Source organism: Hippopotamus amphibius, chromosome 10 (assembly GCF_030028045.1).
Source record: "Hippopotamus amphibius kiboko isolate mHipAmp2 chromosome 10, mHipAmp2.hap2, whole genome shotgun sequence".
Classification (NCBI taxonomy): Eukaryota; Metazoa; Chordata; class Mammalia; order Artiodactyla; family Hippopotamidae; genus Hippopotamus; species Hippopotamus amphibius.
Window position 1 is genome coordinate 104,141,552 of NC_080195.1, and position 18,846 is coordinate 104,160,397.

Consider the following 18,846-nt stretch of genomic DNA (forward strand, 5'->3'; position numbering starts at 1 on the left):
ACCTGGAAGAGGAAGGCATCGCCCAGGGAATTGCTGAGGCAGAAGACGAAGTCCTTCTTGGGGTGCTCAGGCACGGCCTGTACGATGCTGTTCTCCACCCAGACGGCGTGCTTGGGGATGCTGTTGTGGTCTATTCCAGACCTGCCGTCACTCTCGTAGAAAAAGAGCGTGCACCCTGGGGAAACAGAATGGGGGTCCGTGTGAGCATCTGATGCTCGTGCAACAAGAAGTCTGTAGTGGAAACTGTTGCTTGTGCGCTGTTACCAGGAAAGGGCTGGAAATGAGTGTGAAACCTAGGAAGTAAAGAGAATGGGGCCATGCTCGTACTAAGTCTCGGATGAGCTTGGACAAAGGCAGTGGCTCTTAAACCACAGTTTCATCATGCACGCCCTCAAGTTCTCTAAGACCCTTACTTTCTGGTTTAGGATGTTTCGTTACAGGTATTCTCACAGGCATATGAGGGTCGTATAGCTCCTTTGGCCAGTGGTAGCTGTAAATTCAGTTTCACAAGCCTGAAGAGCAGCAGCGCTGAGTGAGGACTGGCCGTCAGTACTGTCCCACCAGAGACTCTTCCCAATATTTCTCACAGAATATGCAACCTGGAAACAAAATTTATTGGGTATTTTGACTATGTCCTTAGAGAAAACAAAATATAACACTGGCTTAGGTGCTTTCAGGACAGGAAAGAAATGACAGATTTTTAGTCTTAGATATTTTCTATAAAATGTTTTTCTAGAAATCAACCCTGTCCTTGTTCCTCCTGGAAGAGGAAATGCACATATGAAGGCCTGGGGGAAGCAGGAGGCCTGGTCCACACTTAATTATACTGTGAAACTAATGAGACAGCAGCAATAGAAACCTGCCCTAGATTTGTGGCAAGGTGGGTTCAACGGATACCCTCCATCATGGCCTACACGCGAGGCGCCCTTTATTAGCAATTACTCCCTGAGCACTTGCTCTCAAGCCATCAAATCCAATTTCGGGGAAGACGGGGCCCAGCTTTCTGACTCGTTAACTTCAACATAAGCCACTCGGTCACTTGTCAACACCTTCCTTCCCACAAGCAAGGGCCACCCTTTACGTGAACCACAAAGCCCTTCCAAGTACAATCTCTTCAGTTGCAATATGAACTTCTGTAAAGCAAATCTGTGACTAGCAATGTAGAACAATAGGGATCGACTGTAATATTTCACAGGAGCATGTAACAGCTGCTGGAGGCAATGCCCCCGCCCCAGCACAGGCCCAATCAGCATGCTGGCATGCGAGGCCCACGCATTTCACGGTATTTACCTGGGTACAGCCTGACCACAAGCTTTGCCTAAAAGTCTACTGCGCAGTGCTCCTGAACGTCATGATTTTTTAACTGTTGTCCTTGTCTCCATAGTTGAGGGGTTTCAATTCTTCCTCTGACCCATTCAAGTTACATTCACCTTTCTTCCTTAAAGTCCTATGTTTTTTCTGTGATATTTATTGTTGGAAATGAAGAATGCTATGTGAGTAATTTCAGTAGGGTTTTCTTTTGTTTTGTTTTTAACTTTCGGGGTAATAAGTTGCATACATATAATTTAATCATATACCTACTGCCCCAACCCTATTTTTCTTATAATCCCTGTTATCTTGAAGATCTCAAGTTTTTACAGGAACACATAGGTCACATTCGAAATCATCTATACCTCCTATTTCCATGTCTTAAGAAATACACATTCAAGGATGGAAGATGCCTTAGAGGACTGGGACAGGGAGGGTGGGAGGGACTCCAGGGAGGGTGGGGGGGGAGTTGAGGGAGGGAATACGCGGATATGTGTATAAAAACAGATGACTGAACTCGGTGTACCCCCAAAAAAATAATAAATTAAAAAAAAAGAATACACATTCAGAGGTAGGAAAAGAAAAGAAATGGAAAGATTTAGAGAGATTTTCCTCTAAATCCGAGGTTCCCCAGGTGGGGCAATCTTGCTGAATGAAGGACATTTGGTGAAGTCTAGAGACATTTTTGTCGCAACTTTGGGGTGGGGGAGAGGAGGAGGTGGGTAGTGGACAGGAAGGCTACTATACATCCTACAATGCCCAGGACAGGCCTCACGACAAAGAATTACCCAGAAAATATCAACAGGCCTTTTGATGAGAAATCCTGCTCTAAATAATCCTTAGGACGAATATTACACTAATGATGAACAGATCCTAACAGAAAGGGAGCAACGCAGCTGTACCACAGTTTGAGAACAGAGACTGAAGCCTGTGGATAATGGATTCAGGGCACCTACACACTGAACATTTTACGTCTTTCCAAATTGCTGTTTTTATCATTTTTCAGCTTTGGTTTACAATCGCCCATGACAGTGGGTGGTTAAAAAAATCAGCTTCTACTCAATTGTCTACCTGTTGCAATTTTTAGACTAACGTGAAGCAACAAATCTGGGAATGAGATGCTCCCTGGTAACAGTCTGTTTACCTTCATCTGCACTTGAACACAACCTGTATGCTTTTCAGTTGTGGATGGAGACACTCCAGAGACTAATTCTTAGTAAAATCTTTTCTTTAAATTAATTATTCTGTCGAAAGTGAAAGCATCTTTGGAGAATTCTCTAGCCCACGGTTCCCAGGTACTCTGGTTTTTATTTCTCCACATCCAAGCCCAAGTCAGCAGCAAGCCCTTGCCTCTGAGTGGCAAGGACAAGCCCCGAGTTTGTCAATATATAATGGGACCTGTCAGGAGTAAGAAGCAAAGGATTCGGCGGTTCTGTGTTCCGGGCCTGGATCCTGACAGATTGTGTCACTCAGATCTGGGTCACCAAGAAAGTGAAGTCTCCCTCCTCTAATGGGTGTGTGGGCTGTGCTCCTGGGTGCCCACACCCTGCCTTCCTTGATCATTTATTCTCTAAAGGAACAGCAGAAACAAAACAGCCCCCACTTCCACGTTCCAAGTAAAAAAACCACCTCATTATTTCTATTCTATGCCACTAACACTGTTATTCTCAAATGTAGTGTAAGAGTCTCCTGGGAGGCTTGTTTAAACCACAGTTTCGGGGCCTGTCATGAGCTGAATTATATCCCCCCAAGTTTCTATGCTGAAGTCCTAACCTGGGACCTCCAGATATGGCTGTATTTGCAGATAAGGTCTCTACAGAGGTAATTAAAATTAAATGAGGTCAGACCAGTGAGCCCTAATCCAACATGACCGCTGTCCTTATAAGAAGGGGGCATCTGGACATAGACATGTACAAAAGGAGGACGTGAAGATATTGGAAGAAAAAAACAAAACAAAACAAAGCAGAAACGACAAAACAAAGGGGTCTTTCCTGGTGGTTCAGTGGTTAAGACTCCACACTTCCAGTGCAGGTGGCTCAGGTTTGATCCCTGACCAGGGAACTAAGATCCCACATGCCACATGGCCAAAAAACCAACCAAACAAAAAAGAAGACACTGTAAGAAGATGGCCATCTACAAGCCCAGGATCAAGGTCTCAGAGAACACCCAACCTGCTGACACCTTGATCTCAGACTTCCAGGCTCCAGGACTGTAGAAAATAAAGTTCTTTTGTTTAAGCCACTCAGTCTGTGGTTCTTTGTTATAGCAGCTCTAATACAGGGACTAATACAAGGCCCCACCTCCAAACTTTGAGATTCAAGCAGGTACGGACACAACTCAGCAAGCATCTCAGGTGACTGTGACGCAGGTAGTCTTCTAATCATGTTGTTAAAAACTCAGCATTAATTAATAAAATGAACGATAAGATGAGCTGCTAAAGGGAACAGAGGCTGCAATGTCCAGTGGTGTGGAGACTTGGGGGAGGAGCAAGAGGTGGAAGAAAGGGCCTTTCTCCTTCATGTCACCTCATCCCATGTCCTACAGCAGAGCAGCGGGCAGGGCCCCTTAGACATGACCCCGTAGTGCCCCCAAATTAAGCCAAGGCAGGTCCCGTGTGAGAAGGAACAGTAACAGGTCTCCAAAATGTTCTCACAGGATGCACATCTGTGTTTCACAAGCAGAACCACGACATGAAATGGACTTTTCCCAATTCACAATGGAAAACGAAAAGCAAAGTGTGCTGTGTGTATGTGTAAACCAAGAGAATTTGCTCAAATTTAATGTTCCTATTTCACATTTGTATTCAAAATTTCGTATACACTTTATATAGACTGTACTATGGTATTTGATTTAGCATAGAAAATAAAATTTAAAGTTTACTATCAGTATTTCCTGCAGTTTTCCACAGAAGATACTATGGGTGCCAGAATTCCGCATCTGTTCAAACTCTGAAGCCACTAAGGCAGACCTTCAGAATGAGACAAGGACTTGAGAAAGAATCTGACTCTTCCTAAGACATCCTTGGAAGTGGAGCAATAAGGTGTAATAACCCAGCAAGTCTTAAAAACTAGACATGAAGAGAAAGACCGCATCCCACCCTAAACATGCAGCAACATGAGACACACAGGCCCTTGGCAGTAGGGGAAGCTGCCCTGCACTGGCTGACAAGAGAAAAGACTCCTCTATGGGACAGTTGTTTGTTCCCCAAAACACACAACCCCCTTCCTTCTGGAGCAATAGAAACCCCAGTGCTCAGCTGGACCCATCCCTGCCTCCCTTGCAGCTAGGTCTGACTCATTTCTGGCCAACGGGATGGAAGCAGAAAAGATGCCAGCAACTTCTAGGCTGTACCCTCAGTGCAGAAGGATATGCCCTCCAATTCTCCATTTTTCCACTGGAACGTGGACTAGCTGGTGAGCTATCCTGATCATTCAGACTAACACAATGGTCTAGGGACAGTTAAGCAACAAGAAAAAAAGGAGGGCTGGCTTCCGGATGACTTCACAGCAAAGAGTGACCCCATCACCCTTAGATGGTCCCCCTCTGCTAGGTGGGGGGGAAATGAAGTTTCGTCTAGCTTGAGGTACTGTCATTGTAGGTCTCAGTGACATGTAGCAAGACCTATAGTCTAATTAATGTGCCTCTTTCCTGTTTCCTGTTTCACCAGGTACTGAAGCAACAGCCAGCACCACTAGTAATGGGGCCCACCCCAACCCTGCTTGTCCCCAGGGGGTTTACACCACTGCACAGAGTTCTAGGCTGTTCCATGCCTCTAGGGTTAGTTGTTTCATACCAGCCACTGTTGGTGAAATCCAGTATCAGATGGAATCATGGGTGCACCACACCAGGCAAGCACAGGCTTCTTCCTCCTGGACCCATCTTTCCACCTACCCTGCTATAAACTAACACTGCTCCAAATCCAGCTTGTGGCAAAGATTCTAAGTGGGCTTGAGAAGTGTTTTTCTTTTTAAGACACAGAGCTCACGAATGTGTTACAATTTCTACACTACCAAGACATATGCAGACACACAAAATCACATATGTAAAATGTACGTAAAACGATAATAAATAGCAAGACATAAAAGTTTCATGCTAACTAATGAAAAGACACTGGTATATACATGAGTGCATATATCTATACATACACACCCTCAAATATTCCAAGTGTGAATGTAAAATAGTTACTGTCACAAACACAGATGGCTCAGACATTCCATTAAGCACTGGGTTGAACCCTATGAAATTAGCAATATTCCATCATTTTTTACCCCCAAAGTGACAATTTCGTAAGATTCAAACTAGCGATTTTCCCCTCCAAAACAGTCACTTTTGGGAGGCACATTTTTTGGAATGATGCCAAAAAAATATTTTTTGGAACTCAAGCCTTTGTAACTGTCATCAGGACCAGCTGTATAGATGAGAAAACTAGACATGAGAGGCTCCAATAGCTTAACTGTGAAACAGTAAAGAAAATAAAACATTGGTGGGAAAGGAAAATGGGGAGTGACTAATCAAGGGACGTAAAGTTTCAGCTAAATGAGATGATTACGTTCTAGAGATGTGACTACAACTGTGTGTCTTTTAGTCAACAATACTATAATGTACACCTAAAAAGGTGCTAAGAAGGTAGATCTCTCGTGAAGTAGTCTTACCACCATAAAATAACATTTTTGAAATTAGCATGAAATAGAAATTCCATGTAATTAAAAATCAGCATTTGCACAGGAGCACCACGGAGCACAGGGTATACCCAGCTCTGCAGGAAGGATGCTCCCTCTCTCACCTTTCAAGGACACCCAGTAGTGCTTCCACTTCCTCCGGGTGGCCGACTCCACCTTCTTGTTCTTCTTGTGCACCAGGAAGTTCTTCACAGCCAGGGCGCCAGCCTTGCGCACCGTGCCCTGCGCAGCCGTGAGCAGGATGTCAGACTGGCCCGGGGAGCTCAGGGTACCACTGCTCTGCTCGTCGCTGTGTGCTGAGCCGGCCTCCTCCAGGCTCTCGCTGTTGGTAGTGCTCATCTCCAGCTCCCGGCGGAAATTCTCGTACACCCCCTGGCGGGCTGCATCCCCCGTGGAGCTGCTGCCGCTGTCACTGCCCACAAAGGCGCGGCCGGTGGGGGGCGAGTAGCTGGAGTTGGTGGCATTGGATCGCCTGGACAGGAGGTCCGTGTCGGTGGTGGTCCCTTCAATCCCACTGTCAGCAAACTCGCTACCCTCGCCTGCATTAACATCCTTGGGAGCCAAGAGGGAGAAAAAAGAAGATGCGCATCACGCAGAGAAGTAACCCAGGCGCTCCTGTCGGTCCAGCCAGGGGCTGTGTAGCTGCAGGCGACCCACAGGGCATTGTTGCTCCCAACCTCTCCTGGACCAATTACTCCTCAACCCCCAGACCCACACAAACCCAACCTGCCTACAGAGCAGCTCAGGAAAACCATGAAGCTGCCTCAGTATGAATGCCAACAATTTGGAACGTTCAAGAAACATTTTTTTAAAAATCAAGCAAGATTTCAAAAAAACGTATCAATTATCTGACTTAGATAATTAAGTAATTGGCAAATCAGCTATAGAGATGCTCCCACTGCCCTGCTGAGTGAGCTCAGCACCCTCACCCTCATCAGCCTGCCTGCAGCTCCGGGAAATTCTGCCAGCTGATTAGTTAGTTATTCCGGAGGTAGCGGGTTCCAAGGCATAATGAGGTCTTTACAGCTGATACCTTTTTTTTTTTCTTTTAAATAAAGGGCCCAGTTAGGAGTCTATTCTATAATGTGGTGACTAGAAAGATAACTAGTACACCATCTCACCCACTCACCCAGCAAGAACCCAAAGCCCAGGAGCAGGGAAGAGTCCTCACACTCCAATCAGCTTTGCTTCTTGAAAACAAGCAGCCTCTCACTCCGTATTGAGCTAAAAAAGTCTGGGGCCCGCCACTCCAATGCGGGTTCTCCGATTACCCTGCCCTTTCAAAGCCGGGATGCTAGGAGCCTGAAGCAAGCTACTCACTGCCCCTGGGCCAAGTGACAGCTTGGGGCAACTGCCAAGACAGGCGGGTTATCAATTCCAAGTTTAAAAACATTTGGAACTTTCAAAGCACGGCCCCTGCTCTCAAGTTGAACATTTCCGGGACAGACAGGTTTGCTCTTAAATCAGAATCTTAATTGCTCTGAGGTGCTAAAGGCATTTCCATAAACAATAATTAAATAATGGTAGTCATCAAGGAAGGATAATGACAGCAATATTGGACAGGACAGCTCGACAGTCTCATGGATAAGAAATTAGACTGGTTTTGCTCAAAGGGAGACAATGGGAATGTGAGTCTGACATCGGAAGAGATGGCAAAGTAATGTGGTTTGGGGGCTGAACTACTTCTTAAGCCTTTAGTCTCATAAATAGTTCATTATGGTTTGAAAATGTAAAAACTAACAGGATATTCCAATTGCCATATAAATGAATGCTTTGTGTTCAAATTTTTGCTGAGAGGCAATGGGGCAGAACGAACCAAGCCACAAACTAATATTGTCCTGCACGAGGCCTGAACAAGAAGTGCCCACATCTCTGCACATCTCACCGGGTCAATTCTAAGTCAGGGCCCTCAGAGTTCACCTTCATCATGAACAGATCCTAAGTGAGCAACTTAAAGAAAGGCATAGCCAGACATGAAAACAAGCAAAGGAGACACAGAAAGACAAACACTGTATGATTCACTTCTATATGGAATGTAAAATTGTCAAACTCATAGAACCAGAGGGTAGAATGGTGGCTGCCAGAGGCTGGGGGCTGGGGGACATGGGGAGACATTGGTTATAAGATTACAAACCTTCAGTTATAGGATGAATAAGTTCTGGGAATCTGATATACAGCCTGATGACTCTAGTTAACCATAGTGCATTGTATAGTTGAAATGTGCTAGGAAAGTAGATCGTAAATGTTCTCACGAAAGAAAGGAAGGAAGAAAGGAAGGAAGGAAGGAAGGAAAAAGAAAGAAAGAAAGAAAGAAAGAAAGAAAGGAAGGAAGGAAGGAAGGAAGGAAGGAAGGAAGGAAGGAAGGAAGGAAGGAAGGAAGAAAGAAAGAAAGAAAGAAAGAAAGAAAGAAAGAAAGAAAGAAAGAAAGAAAGAAAGAAAGAAAAAAAGAAAGGGAGAGAAAGAGAAGAGAAGAGAAGAGAAAAGGAGGGAGAAGTATGGAAGAAAAAGAAAGTAATTACGTGAGTGATGGCTGTGTTAATTAACTTGATTGTGGTAATCATTTCACTATATATATATTAAATCATCACATTTGTACATCTTTGAAAAATACAAAAAACACACAAGCAGTACAGTGTGCAAAGGATAGAAACTCGGCAGTGGAGAAACCTGGTAAATACCACCTCAGCCAGGTGCTCAAGGTTAACTGGGTGTGGGGTATATGGGAACCCTACTATCTTTGCAACGTTTATGTAATCCTAAAGCTGTTCTAAAATAAAAAGTTCATTAAAAGAAAAAAAAAAGGGGGGGGAGGTAAGAAGGGAGTTAGTAGCCGGAAGTGGGAGTTTCTAAGGACCAATGATATTTGCGATGGAGTTTAGGTCCCTGGGATGTAGAGGGACTGAAGAGGGTCAAAGAAAGCATGGATGCAGCGCAGATGCAGACCCAGTGACTATTGGTCCAGTCATTTTGCTATCTGCTGTCCTCCCTATTACCCGCCAGCAATGGTCATCAAGGACCCAGATCCAGTAGGTAAAAGTCCTCTATACAAACAGGAAAGCGCTGTTATCAACCTACTTTTCTCCCTGGCAAGGACATTTACCATATGCGTCCCTTTTGATATAATAAGTAAATCTGGCCATCACCGATTATTCTAGATAACCATGGGTGGTGGGAGGTGAGGGGTTTGTATGAATCTCCCCAATATCTGGATTCATTTCACACGTCTCAGTCCTTCTCTGATGAAGTGGCAGAACCAGCTACAAACTCGCCTCAAAAATGAAAAAAAAAAATGAGATGCTTCTCTCTAAGACAGGGCAAGATCAGCTACATGGGTATCCTCCTTAGGTCATAAGAGAAAGACTTCAGAACAAAAAAGGAGAAATTGGTTCCAGGCATCTTGTAATTCCCAGCGCTCTGGAACAGGAAGGAATCTTGTAAAACCATCCCCTTGGTGAATGCATGGAGATGCTGAGGCCCAGAAAGTCACAAGCCTGGCAGGTGGCAGATGGGAGGTTGGAATCCAATGACCTTTTCCACTCTGACAAGATGGCCCCATGGCTCAGCTGCAGGGAGCACCTGATCGGATCCTGTCTCAAGAGTCAACTCCATGCCTTCCCCTTTGGCTACAATGCCCCTTCTAGGCTTTCCCAGCAAAACTGAGTGACTGTGCATCTATGTGCCTTGACTTTCTCAGCAAAGAGCTCAAACCCAAAAGTGGAGGGAAGGAGAAACAGGAGATGAAAAAGAAGATGAGGGAAACAGAGGCAGAGACCGGACAGGCATGTCTCAACGGTCTACTACATCCCCACAAACCGTGAACCCCTACAGAATGCCCTGATGTCTCTAATTGAAACCAAGAGTTCAAGCCTCAATAGACACTTACCTCTTTGTCACAACTGAACATGTGCTCACGCCAACTGATGCTGCAACCCTGCAATAGTCCAGGCTGTGTGTGTTCAACTCTGGGACGACCACTAAACTGAGCAAAGAAGTGATTCCTCCTGGTAAGAGGACTGCTGGCCCCAGCTGAGCTGGCATACTCTGGGAGTGTAACCACTGGGGAAGGCTCCCGATCTGTGATTCAGGCTGGCTCCACCTTGTCTCCACAAGTGATTAAGCAGGTTCAGGGGTACACATCCCCCCAGTGACATGTGACCCAGCCTGTCCAGAAACAGATACTAGCTGCCCAGGCTATTTGGTCACGAACCCTTATTTGGTCACGAAGCTTGGCATGTCCAAAATTCCCAGAAACCCTTGCTCCAGCATCGTGGGAAATGATGTCCACCCAAGCAGAGGCATTACTCAACACCTGAATGATGTGTAGGGGACTGCACATCCCCTACACCTTCAGTGTAGGAAAGAGTCACCTACAGCAGGGCTGTTGAATCCAGATGCCTAAGTGCCACACGAGAATCACAAGTTTACAGGTCTCAGAATCTCCAGAACAAACCAAAGCCAGATACACCGATGCAGAGGCTCTAGGTTTACGCACTGAAAGACCGCGCTGAGGCTACATCCCAAATGCCCATCCTTCTCAAATGGCAGGATGCATACCACTGTGATGTGTTTCCAATAGCTCAGAGAAAAGACAGCATCACTGTGATGCAAACATTCCTGGTGCATCTTTCTGAAGGGCACCTCCTCCTACCTACCTCCACCTCAAGGACACGTCACACCTGAGAAACCTGATCCTCCCCACACTCAAAAGCCCCTGTGAACCACCCCACTCTTCCAACAGCAAGAAATCCAGATGATCAATCCCAGGGAAAAGTCCCCACGGGAGCCCAGCTGTCTTAATTGCAAATGCAAGGTATGTTCCTTCTTATCTAGTTAGATGTCTTAGCATATGATCAGTCCTAGAATACTGAATCACATATTGAAATTTAAAGCAAAAGTCAGAGGAGATCAAGGGAAATGGTAAGACCCTAGCTAGACAGAGAAATAGCTCCCATCACGGTGCACGATCCCGCCAAAGATTTCCTGAAAATAGCTCAAAATAAATTCCCTATTTTAGAACCACTCCACTGAAGAGGCTTCCGATTATAGGCAACATTCATGGTGGAATAGAGAGGCTCTCAAACCCTGCCCTCCCTGGACAAATCCTCCGAAGCCAGACTTTTCGAGCACTCACCAGTTTCCATTCCACTGGCAGTTTCCCAGCATGAACGCACGCACCTTCCCACTGGAGGCACAAGGGGCCAGCTGTCGCCCAAAACATTCAACAGCTGCCAGGCAAGAGTGTTCTTAGTCATTTTAGCCAGGCAGCAAACGCTTAAGTAAGCTCTGGTACTAAAGTGGAGGCGGCAAGAGGCAAATTCAAAGCCTGCTTTCACTGCCTTGAAAACTGGAGGGTCACCCAGCATGAATGTAAGCTAATGATACATTGTGTCGAGGCTCAAGTTGTTTCCACCGGGGACTCAGAAACACTCTGAGGGACAGGTTTGCTGTGCTAATGATGTGTGAACACAATTTGGAAGAGGTAATTAGCCACAACGTTCAAGGGCCCTGGGACAAGAGAGGGACCAGAAGGAGCAATTGGCAACTTGTAGTTATAAGTTGAATACAATTAGAAGCTGTTATGTTGGTCACTTTGTTTAATTTCCCTGATAAATCCAGTTTTGCTTCGGTATACCTGTACAGAGAAGGTAAATACAGCAGAGGAGAGTTCACGGAATTTCAGTGGAGGGAGGAGATTTTGAGCTGCAGAAGCCTTGAATTTGAACAATTTCTGCCTCATTAAATGTTCCCCCTCTGGTTTATCATCTTCTTCTTATCCCCAAAATCTAAGTACCTCCCCCCCGACATGCACACTGTCTTTGGTTTCTTTTCCAACATTCTCTCGTTATGCTCAATATACTCTTAATATACCCCTCCCCCTTGGTAACCTCAGAACAGCAAATATCTTTTCTAGGCAAGTTATTTTGAACCAATCCGTGCCTCAGTTCCCACATCTGTATAATGGGGCTTGCAGCAATATCTACTTTGTAAGACACTTTGTAAGATGTGAGATTAACACAACTTTCTAGAACTATGCCCAGCACACAGCACCCGCACAAGAGGGTTAACTGTAATTATGGTTGCGTCCATTCTCAGCCTTACATACATCTCAGCCCAAGCAAAGAAGCCACTGCCTCACCTCACTTACTAGCTTCCTGCACTAACACAGAAGAAAGGGCGCTGCTGAGGAACTTGGGGAAAACAAGGTCTTATGGGAAAAAATATATATGCAGACCAGAGCTGGTGCGAGCCAATGCAATCCCCTTGAGTTATTTTCACATTCGCAAAACTGCACGATAAACTAAGAAAATGATGTTTCCTACACTGTAAGTAACGGCTAGGCTCTGTTACTAATAACTGTCATTCTTGATTTACAGAAATACTGCAGTATCTGTTTTCCATCACTGTAAGGTTTTTCTTTTTCCTCTCTCTACACAAATATCCAGTGCCGTTTTGAATTTCTGATTCTGAAGTTTGTAAATTTGACCTTGGCCTCCCACTCTGAGCCCCTTTACATGTGTCCCAGCTCCCTTTGAGACATTTCTAAAAACCAGCTCTATTTCCCTCTTCTTCCTTTCCCAAGACAAAATCTCCACACTCTTTTAAGTTTCCAGCATTCAGTCCCATCCTCTCTAATGATTCCCAACGGGTGTGACTCAAAATTTCTCTCAATTATAACTGCTGGAACTAAAGTTCTTACTGCTGCTCAAAAGGGTCTCAGAAATAAGTTGGCAAATGCTTGAAATGTGGCTTCAGGTAACTCGATTGGAGAGAGCTCTGTGTCTAAGTCAATGAATCATCTTCTCTCCTTTCATCTGTTTTTCTATATATGTGACTCAAACCCTGTCATCACCCTTCCCCTCCTCACCACTTCAGGATATAACACATCCCCAGTTCCTTTTCTTTTCCTGATTCAGCCACTAACTCTCTGTTCTAACTATCTTTCTTCCATCAATCCATCCTGCATGCCATTGCTGGGTAAGTCTCCCAGGAGCGAGATGAGGGCTCCTGAGGCTGTCCATCAAGACCCCCCACCAATATCCAGCCTTAGCACTGATCTGTGGATGTGCCCAGCCACCAGTGAAACTGAAGAACTCATGCTGGTGTATGCTCCCGATCGTTCTTGCTTCCAGGAATTCTGATCCTTTTGAGGCTCAGCTCAAGTCCATCTTCCCACAGCTGGAAGCCTTCTCCTTCCCTCCTCCAATCCCCATGCAACATCACTGCAGCATGCCCTCCCCCTCCCCACCCCACCCCCCTATCCCCACCCCAACTCTGCTCCAGCCACATTGGCCTCTTTGCTCTTCCTCAAATGTGCAGGGCACACTCCCACCTTACAAATCAATGGCCAACTCCCATCCCCCTTCCAAATGCCTACTCAAGTCAGCCCTTCCCAGGGCACGGGGCCCAACCCAAACACCTGACCTGGAATTGCCATCACATCTACCACTGCCCCATCTTCTTCACCTTGCTCTCTTTTTCCTATAGCATGTCACGTACTTGTTATGCTGTTTGCTGCAGACACACCCCCCACTTCACCCCAACTAGCTCCGTGAGCTCGGGGATCTTTTCTTGACGCATCCCAAGCGCTAAGAATAGTGCCTGGTGTGGCGTAGGCACTGCCAAACAAAAGAAACAAACATGGCTGAACAACTTAACTGCGGTTCATTTTCCACCCTCCTCTCAAAACAAGAAAATCATGTGTCATAGAATACACTTCAGTTTGATTTAAAAGTCTAGTCATTTCCAGGCTCAGCTCACACTCAACTCCAGCTGAAGTCACACACGAGTCCTAACCGGGAAGCTTGACTTAGCCATCTTCCAGCCATCCTGGTTTCTTACGTCTTTTAGGGAGACAACCGAAGCTCATTTACAGGATTTTTCTTTCATCTTTTTAAAAGGAGAGAAAGTGAGAAAGACATATTGGGCTGTTTTATGGCCCAAACTAGATATTCTGTCAACGGGAGGTTCGAAGCAAATTGGGCCCCAACGGCAGAGTGAAAACCTTGTGGGTGTTTCCTAAGTTCTGCCCTGGGCTCCATGGAAACGCTTCCCGGGCTGCACAGCAGGCTCGCTGCGGGGTTCCAAGCTCCCGATCCAGCCCTTTCTCCTCCTCAGTTACGCTGGGAAACCAGCAGTTACACATCACTGCGGGACACGATTAACGTTGAGGACACAGAGGCTCCTCTCCTCATGGACTAAACTAAGAAGGTAATTTTCAAAGGCTTGGACTTCCCCAACGTATATTAGCATAAATGAGCAGCTCTCCAAGTGGGGATCAGGAGTCCTTAAATAATTTCAGGGGGCCCCTAAGGCCCTCCCTTTTCCAACTACCTGCTTGGAGCTAGGTTTTCCTCATATAGTCCAACCAAAAGAGCATATCACAAGAGAGTGAATGCAGAAGCAGATATGGGACTCCAGTCTCTTCTGATCCGCCAGAAATTGTAGATATTTGCAAAAATAAAAAACAGTGCCCTTCTTCTTGCTGTTTTTTTTATTTTAGAAAATAAAATTTTAAAAATTAAGTTATTTATGAGAACATGTAATGGTTTATTGTTCTATTTAAAGATGAATTAACAAGTAGTTTTTTACATGTCTTTTAATTTCTAATGTGATAAATATTTATAGATATAACCCACACAAACAGAAGCCCTTTGGAGACTGTAACACTCTTTAAGACTATAAAGGAGTCTGAGAACTGCTGATATAAGCCATGTCCCAGCTATCTACTCACCCTCCCACTCCTCAAAAGAAGACCTTGGCAAAGAAGATGGATATTCATGTTGAAATGAATGGGCTGTTTTTCAAAATAAATATCTCACTGCTTAACTTACGTGCCAGAAAAAGATCAAAAGGAAGGCAAAAAAGAAGCATCAGACAGGAGAAGCAAAGGAAGAGAAGTTTTTTCCAATGGATTTTATATGAAAATAATTTATTTCATGAAGAATTAACCTGAGGTTCTTAACCAGAAGCTTCTTGATGGACCTTGGAGGACCCATGGATCCCCTGAAATGATAGACAGAAGGGTGGTCCCTATGTTGAGTCCCAAAATCCAAAATTTTCATCTGATTCTCAAAGGAATCTGTGACCAAAGGTTAGGAATCTCTTGGATGCTGATGTCAGTTCTCAACTCAGGGAGCATACTTATCCTTGAACCATTTAAGCTCAGTGTCAAACAAAATAAAATTTTAAAAATCAACACAACTTTCATTGGAACTCAAGATCTTCTGATCATGCTGCACCCTTTATCTTGTTGAAATCACCAATCCTATTACTCGTTTATCCAAGCAAGAAAGTCATCAGGGATAGAGCCTTCTGAAGTCATCTTTGGCATTTCTCCAAAAGAGACATACAGATGGCCAAAAGGCACGTGAAAAGATGCTCAACACCACTAATTATGAGAGAAATGCAAATCAAAACTACAATGAGGTACCTACCACCTCACACCAATCAGAATGGCCATCATTAAAATGTCTACAAGTAACTGTGGAGAAAAGGGAACCTTCCTACACCGTTGGTGGAAATGTAAGTTGGTGCAGCCACTGTGGAAAACAGTATGAAGGTTCCTCAAAAAACTAAAAATAGAGCTACCATATGATCCAGCAATCCCACTCATGGGCATATATCCAGACAGAACTGTAATTCAAAAAGATACATGCACCCCTATGTTCATAGCAGCACTAGTCACAACAGCCAAGACATGAAAACAACCTAAATGTCCATCGACAGATGAATGGATAAAGAAAATGTGGTACGTTAATACAATGGAATACTACTCAGGCATAAAAAAGAACAAGATAATGCCATTTGCAGCAACACAGGTGGAACTAGTGATTATCACACTAAGTGAAGTAAGCCAGACAGAGAAAGACAATACCATATATCACTTATACGTGGAATCTAAAATATGACACAAATGAACTTATCTACGAAACAGAAACAGACTCACAGACATAGAGAACAGACTTGTGGTTGCCAAGGGGGAAGGGGGAAGCGGGGAGAGGGATGGAGCGGGAGTTTGGGGTTAGCAAAAGAAAACTATTATATATAGAATGAATGAACAACAAGGTCCTACTGTATTGCACAGAGAACTATATTCAATATCCTGTGATAAACCCTAGTGGAAAAGAATACGAGAAAGAATGTGTGTATATATATATATATATATATGTATATCTATCTATATATGCATATATATGTATAACTGAATCACTTTGCTGTACAGCAGCAGAAATTAACACAACATTGTAAATCAACTAAACTTCAATTAAAAAATACAAATAAAAAATAAAGTCGTCTTTGGTCATCTCTCTCAGGGACCACTGTTTCGGGCCACGGTAGTGGACAGTTACTCTTTTCTTTTCAGCCCACCACCCTTTTTGGCTTCTGTACCAGAATTGGGAGTTGTGATGTTAAAATCTGAGGGCATGCGAGCTGAAACCCGTTTGAACATGGGGAGGCAGTGTGGTGTGCGTTTGCTTCTGAAGAAAGGACCCTGGCCTGTGGCTCAGAAGACCTGGATTTTAATCCAGTTGTGAGACCTTGTCACCTAATCTCCTCAGATTGACTTCCTCCCCTGAAAAGTGATGGGGCTGGAGAGAGAGATGATGGGTGAGCTGGCTACTCGAAATCAGGCTGAAACGAAGCCCCGCAGTGGCGCTCAGGGGCCAGGAGCTCTGGTTGAGAGCTCTATCTTCTGTTGATCCGACTCCATATGCCATGGTGTGAAGAGGGTGTCAGAAACTGGGCCAGCACACACACCTGATCACCAGCACCACATCCCTGCCAGGAGCTCTGAGGGGGACCCCCTGCTCCCTCCCAAGGCCGCAGCCCCCTGATATGTCCTCAGCCCAGCTGCTCACATGCTTTCATCTCCCAAGTGGAAGGATGAAGCCCTCATCACAAGTTAGGCAGGAGAGCTCCAAGCCAAAGCTTCCCTTTCAAACACAGAACCTGGCTCAGAGACACTCCATCGAATGGCAGTTTTCTCTCTCCACCTCACCTCCACTTCACCACTATTGTCTTAGAAACACAGGAGAGCTGATCTCTAGACTATGAAACCAAACTTTACCATCTCCACTAATAACCATTATTTACGGAGCATCTAATACATGCAAGACATTGTACCAGAAGTTTGACATTTATTCCCGTGTGGAACCCTCACATTAGCCTCACTCAAGAGGCACTGAGATCCTTCTAGGTTACACAGCCAACAGGTAACAGGGTTCAAACTTGCAAGCTCAGACCTGCTGGACTCCAGAACCTCTTCTTTGCATGACACCAGGCTGCCCACTCCTCTGTCTGTTAACTATGGGAGCACCAAGAGAGTGAAGTTCAGGCCAAAACACCAATGAGGCATTCATTAAATCAAGAGACAATCTACTTGGGATTTTACAGAAGTCAGTACAAACAAACTCTGCTTTAAGCAGTCTGGGTAAATCCTCCCAACAAATGAGTAGCAGACTGACTCGCAAGATAAACTTTCATGCATGGTGTACACACACATACTCAAATATAATGAATTCAACAAATATAATTTCTCAGCACTTACTGTGTGGCAAACACATAAAATGTGTCACTTTTTAAAACCAAAATATGAACTCCACTGCCTTCACAGTTCAGTAACATGTCCAAATACTAAACAAATAAAAAATAGGGAGAACGGTTCAAAACTCTTTTTTGATCACTTTCACATAAAAAGATGTTGTTCGTGTTAGTTCAGATAAAACATATTGTCCCCCAGGCTCAGAGGCCATGACCCTGGGCCAAATGCCTGCCAGGAACTCTTTTCTGGGGAGTAAAACTGCTGACAGGACTCTTACAGATTCAACTACATCACCAGGGCAGATGAGGAGACTTTAATATCTACGATCCAAACTCGCTGGAGAGGGCCCCTGGGTCGGAAACTTTTACCAACAAAAAGAAAAAAAGAAAAAAAAGAATTCTTTTCAAGGAAGCCTCCACATCCACTGCCTCTTAAAATACACTGTTTGGAACACAGTGGGTTCTCAAGAAATCGCGTTGGATGAACACGCCAAACTTAGACTAGGAAGCGTGGGTGGATGGACAGTGTTGTGGATAATTCTGGGGTTTGTTTCAAGTCATTAAAGATCCTCACTCAACACGTAAAGTCGATACAAAAATAAGACTTCCGTTCACTTTATAGACCCTGCAGCAAAAGGCTTCCACGCACGGAATCCCACTTGCTTCTCCTAACGACCCTGTGGGAGGCTGGCTGTCACTCACCCTGGACAGAGAAGGAGCCAGTGACCGAGTGCCTTGCCCAAGGTCACCAGTCAGAAAGGAGTGAGCTGGGATGCAAATGTACTTCTTAGGATTCCTAGTCTGTTGCACTTGGCATTACATGAAGCTACAACAGTGCTTTATGAGATGCTACTTTGAGATGATCTCACTTCCGGATATTAACAATTTTAGAAGGCGACAAGCCAAAGAATGGAAATGTCATACGATAATATTACACACGAGAATTTTCAGTGATACTGGCTTTGCCCCTCTTCTGGGAGTAGCCATGACTCAAAGGCTCACAGTCCCATCAGTGGGGAGTGGGGGGAAGCAGAGGTCCAACTGTCTCCAGTGTTAGAGCCCTGGAGTTAGGGAGCCAGAATGCAGCTGGCACCCCTCTCAAGTCTTACACAGAATGTGTGCTAACTTAGCATCGTTTCAGGTAACAGTGACAGTCACAGGTGAGGTTCCTTTTTCAATAGTCTATATCAATGTACCTGGTTCTAACTGCCAAGGGCCAATATACCATCTTTTGAATCAGGCCTGTAATGTCCTGGCAATATCTTCAGGACAAAGCCTGCAGTGCCTTTCAGGTGACCCTTTAATAGGGCACCTAACT

General features: G+C 44.8%; 1 protein-coding gene across 9 annotated transcripts in view; it reads right to left on the reverse strand.

The window, feature by feature from the left end:
- The window catches only part of TIAM1 (TIAM Rac1 associated GEF 1), a 395,420-nt gene that overhangs the window by 111,598 nt on the left and 264,976 nt on the right, over positions 1–18,846 (reverse strand). For 8 of the 9 annotated variants that reach the window (XM_057696187.1, XM_057696186.1, XM_057696184.1 and 5 more), the window contains 2 exons: positions 6,092–6,539; positions 3–175 (listed from right to left, as the gene is read on the reverse strand). In XM_057696187.1, the coding sequence (XP_057552170.1) occupies positions 3–175; positions 6,092–6,539 (621 nt within the window). Of the gene's footprint in view, positions 1–2; positions 176–6,091; positions 6,540–9,870; positions 9,972–18,846 lie in introns of those variants that run through there. The other variant, XM_057696190.1, reaches the window with a different exon arrangement.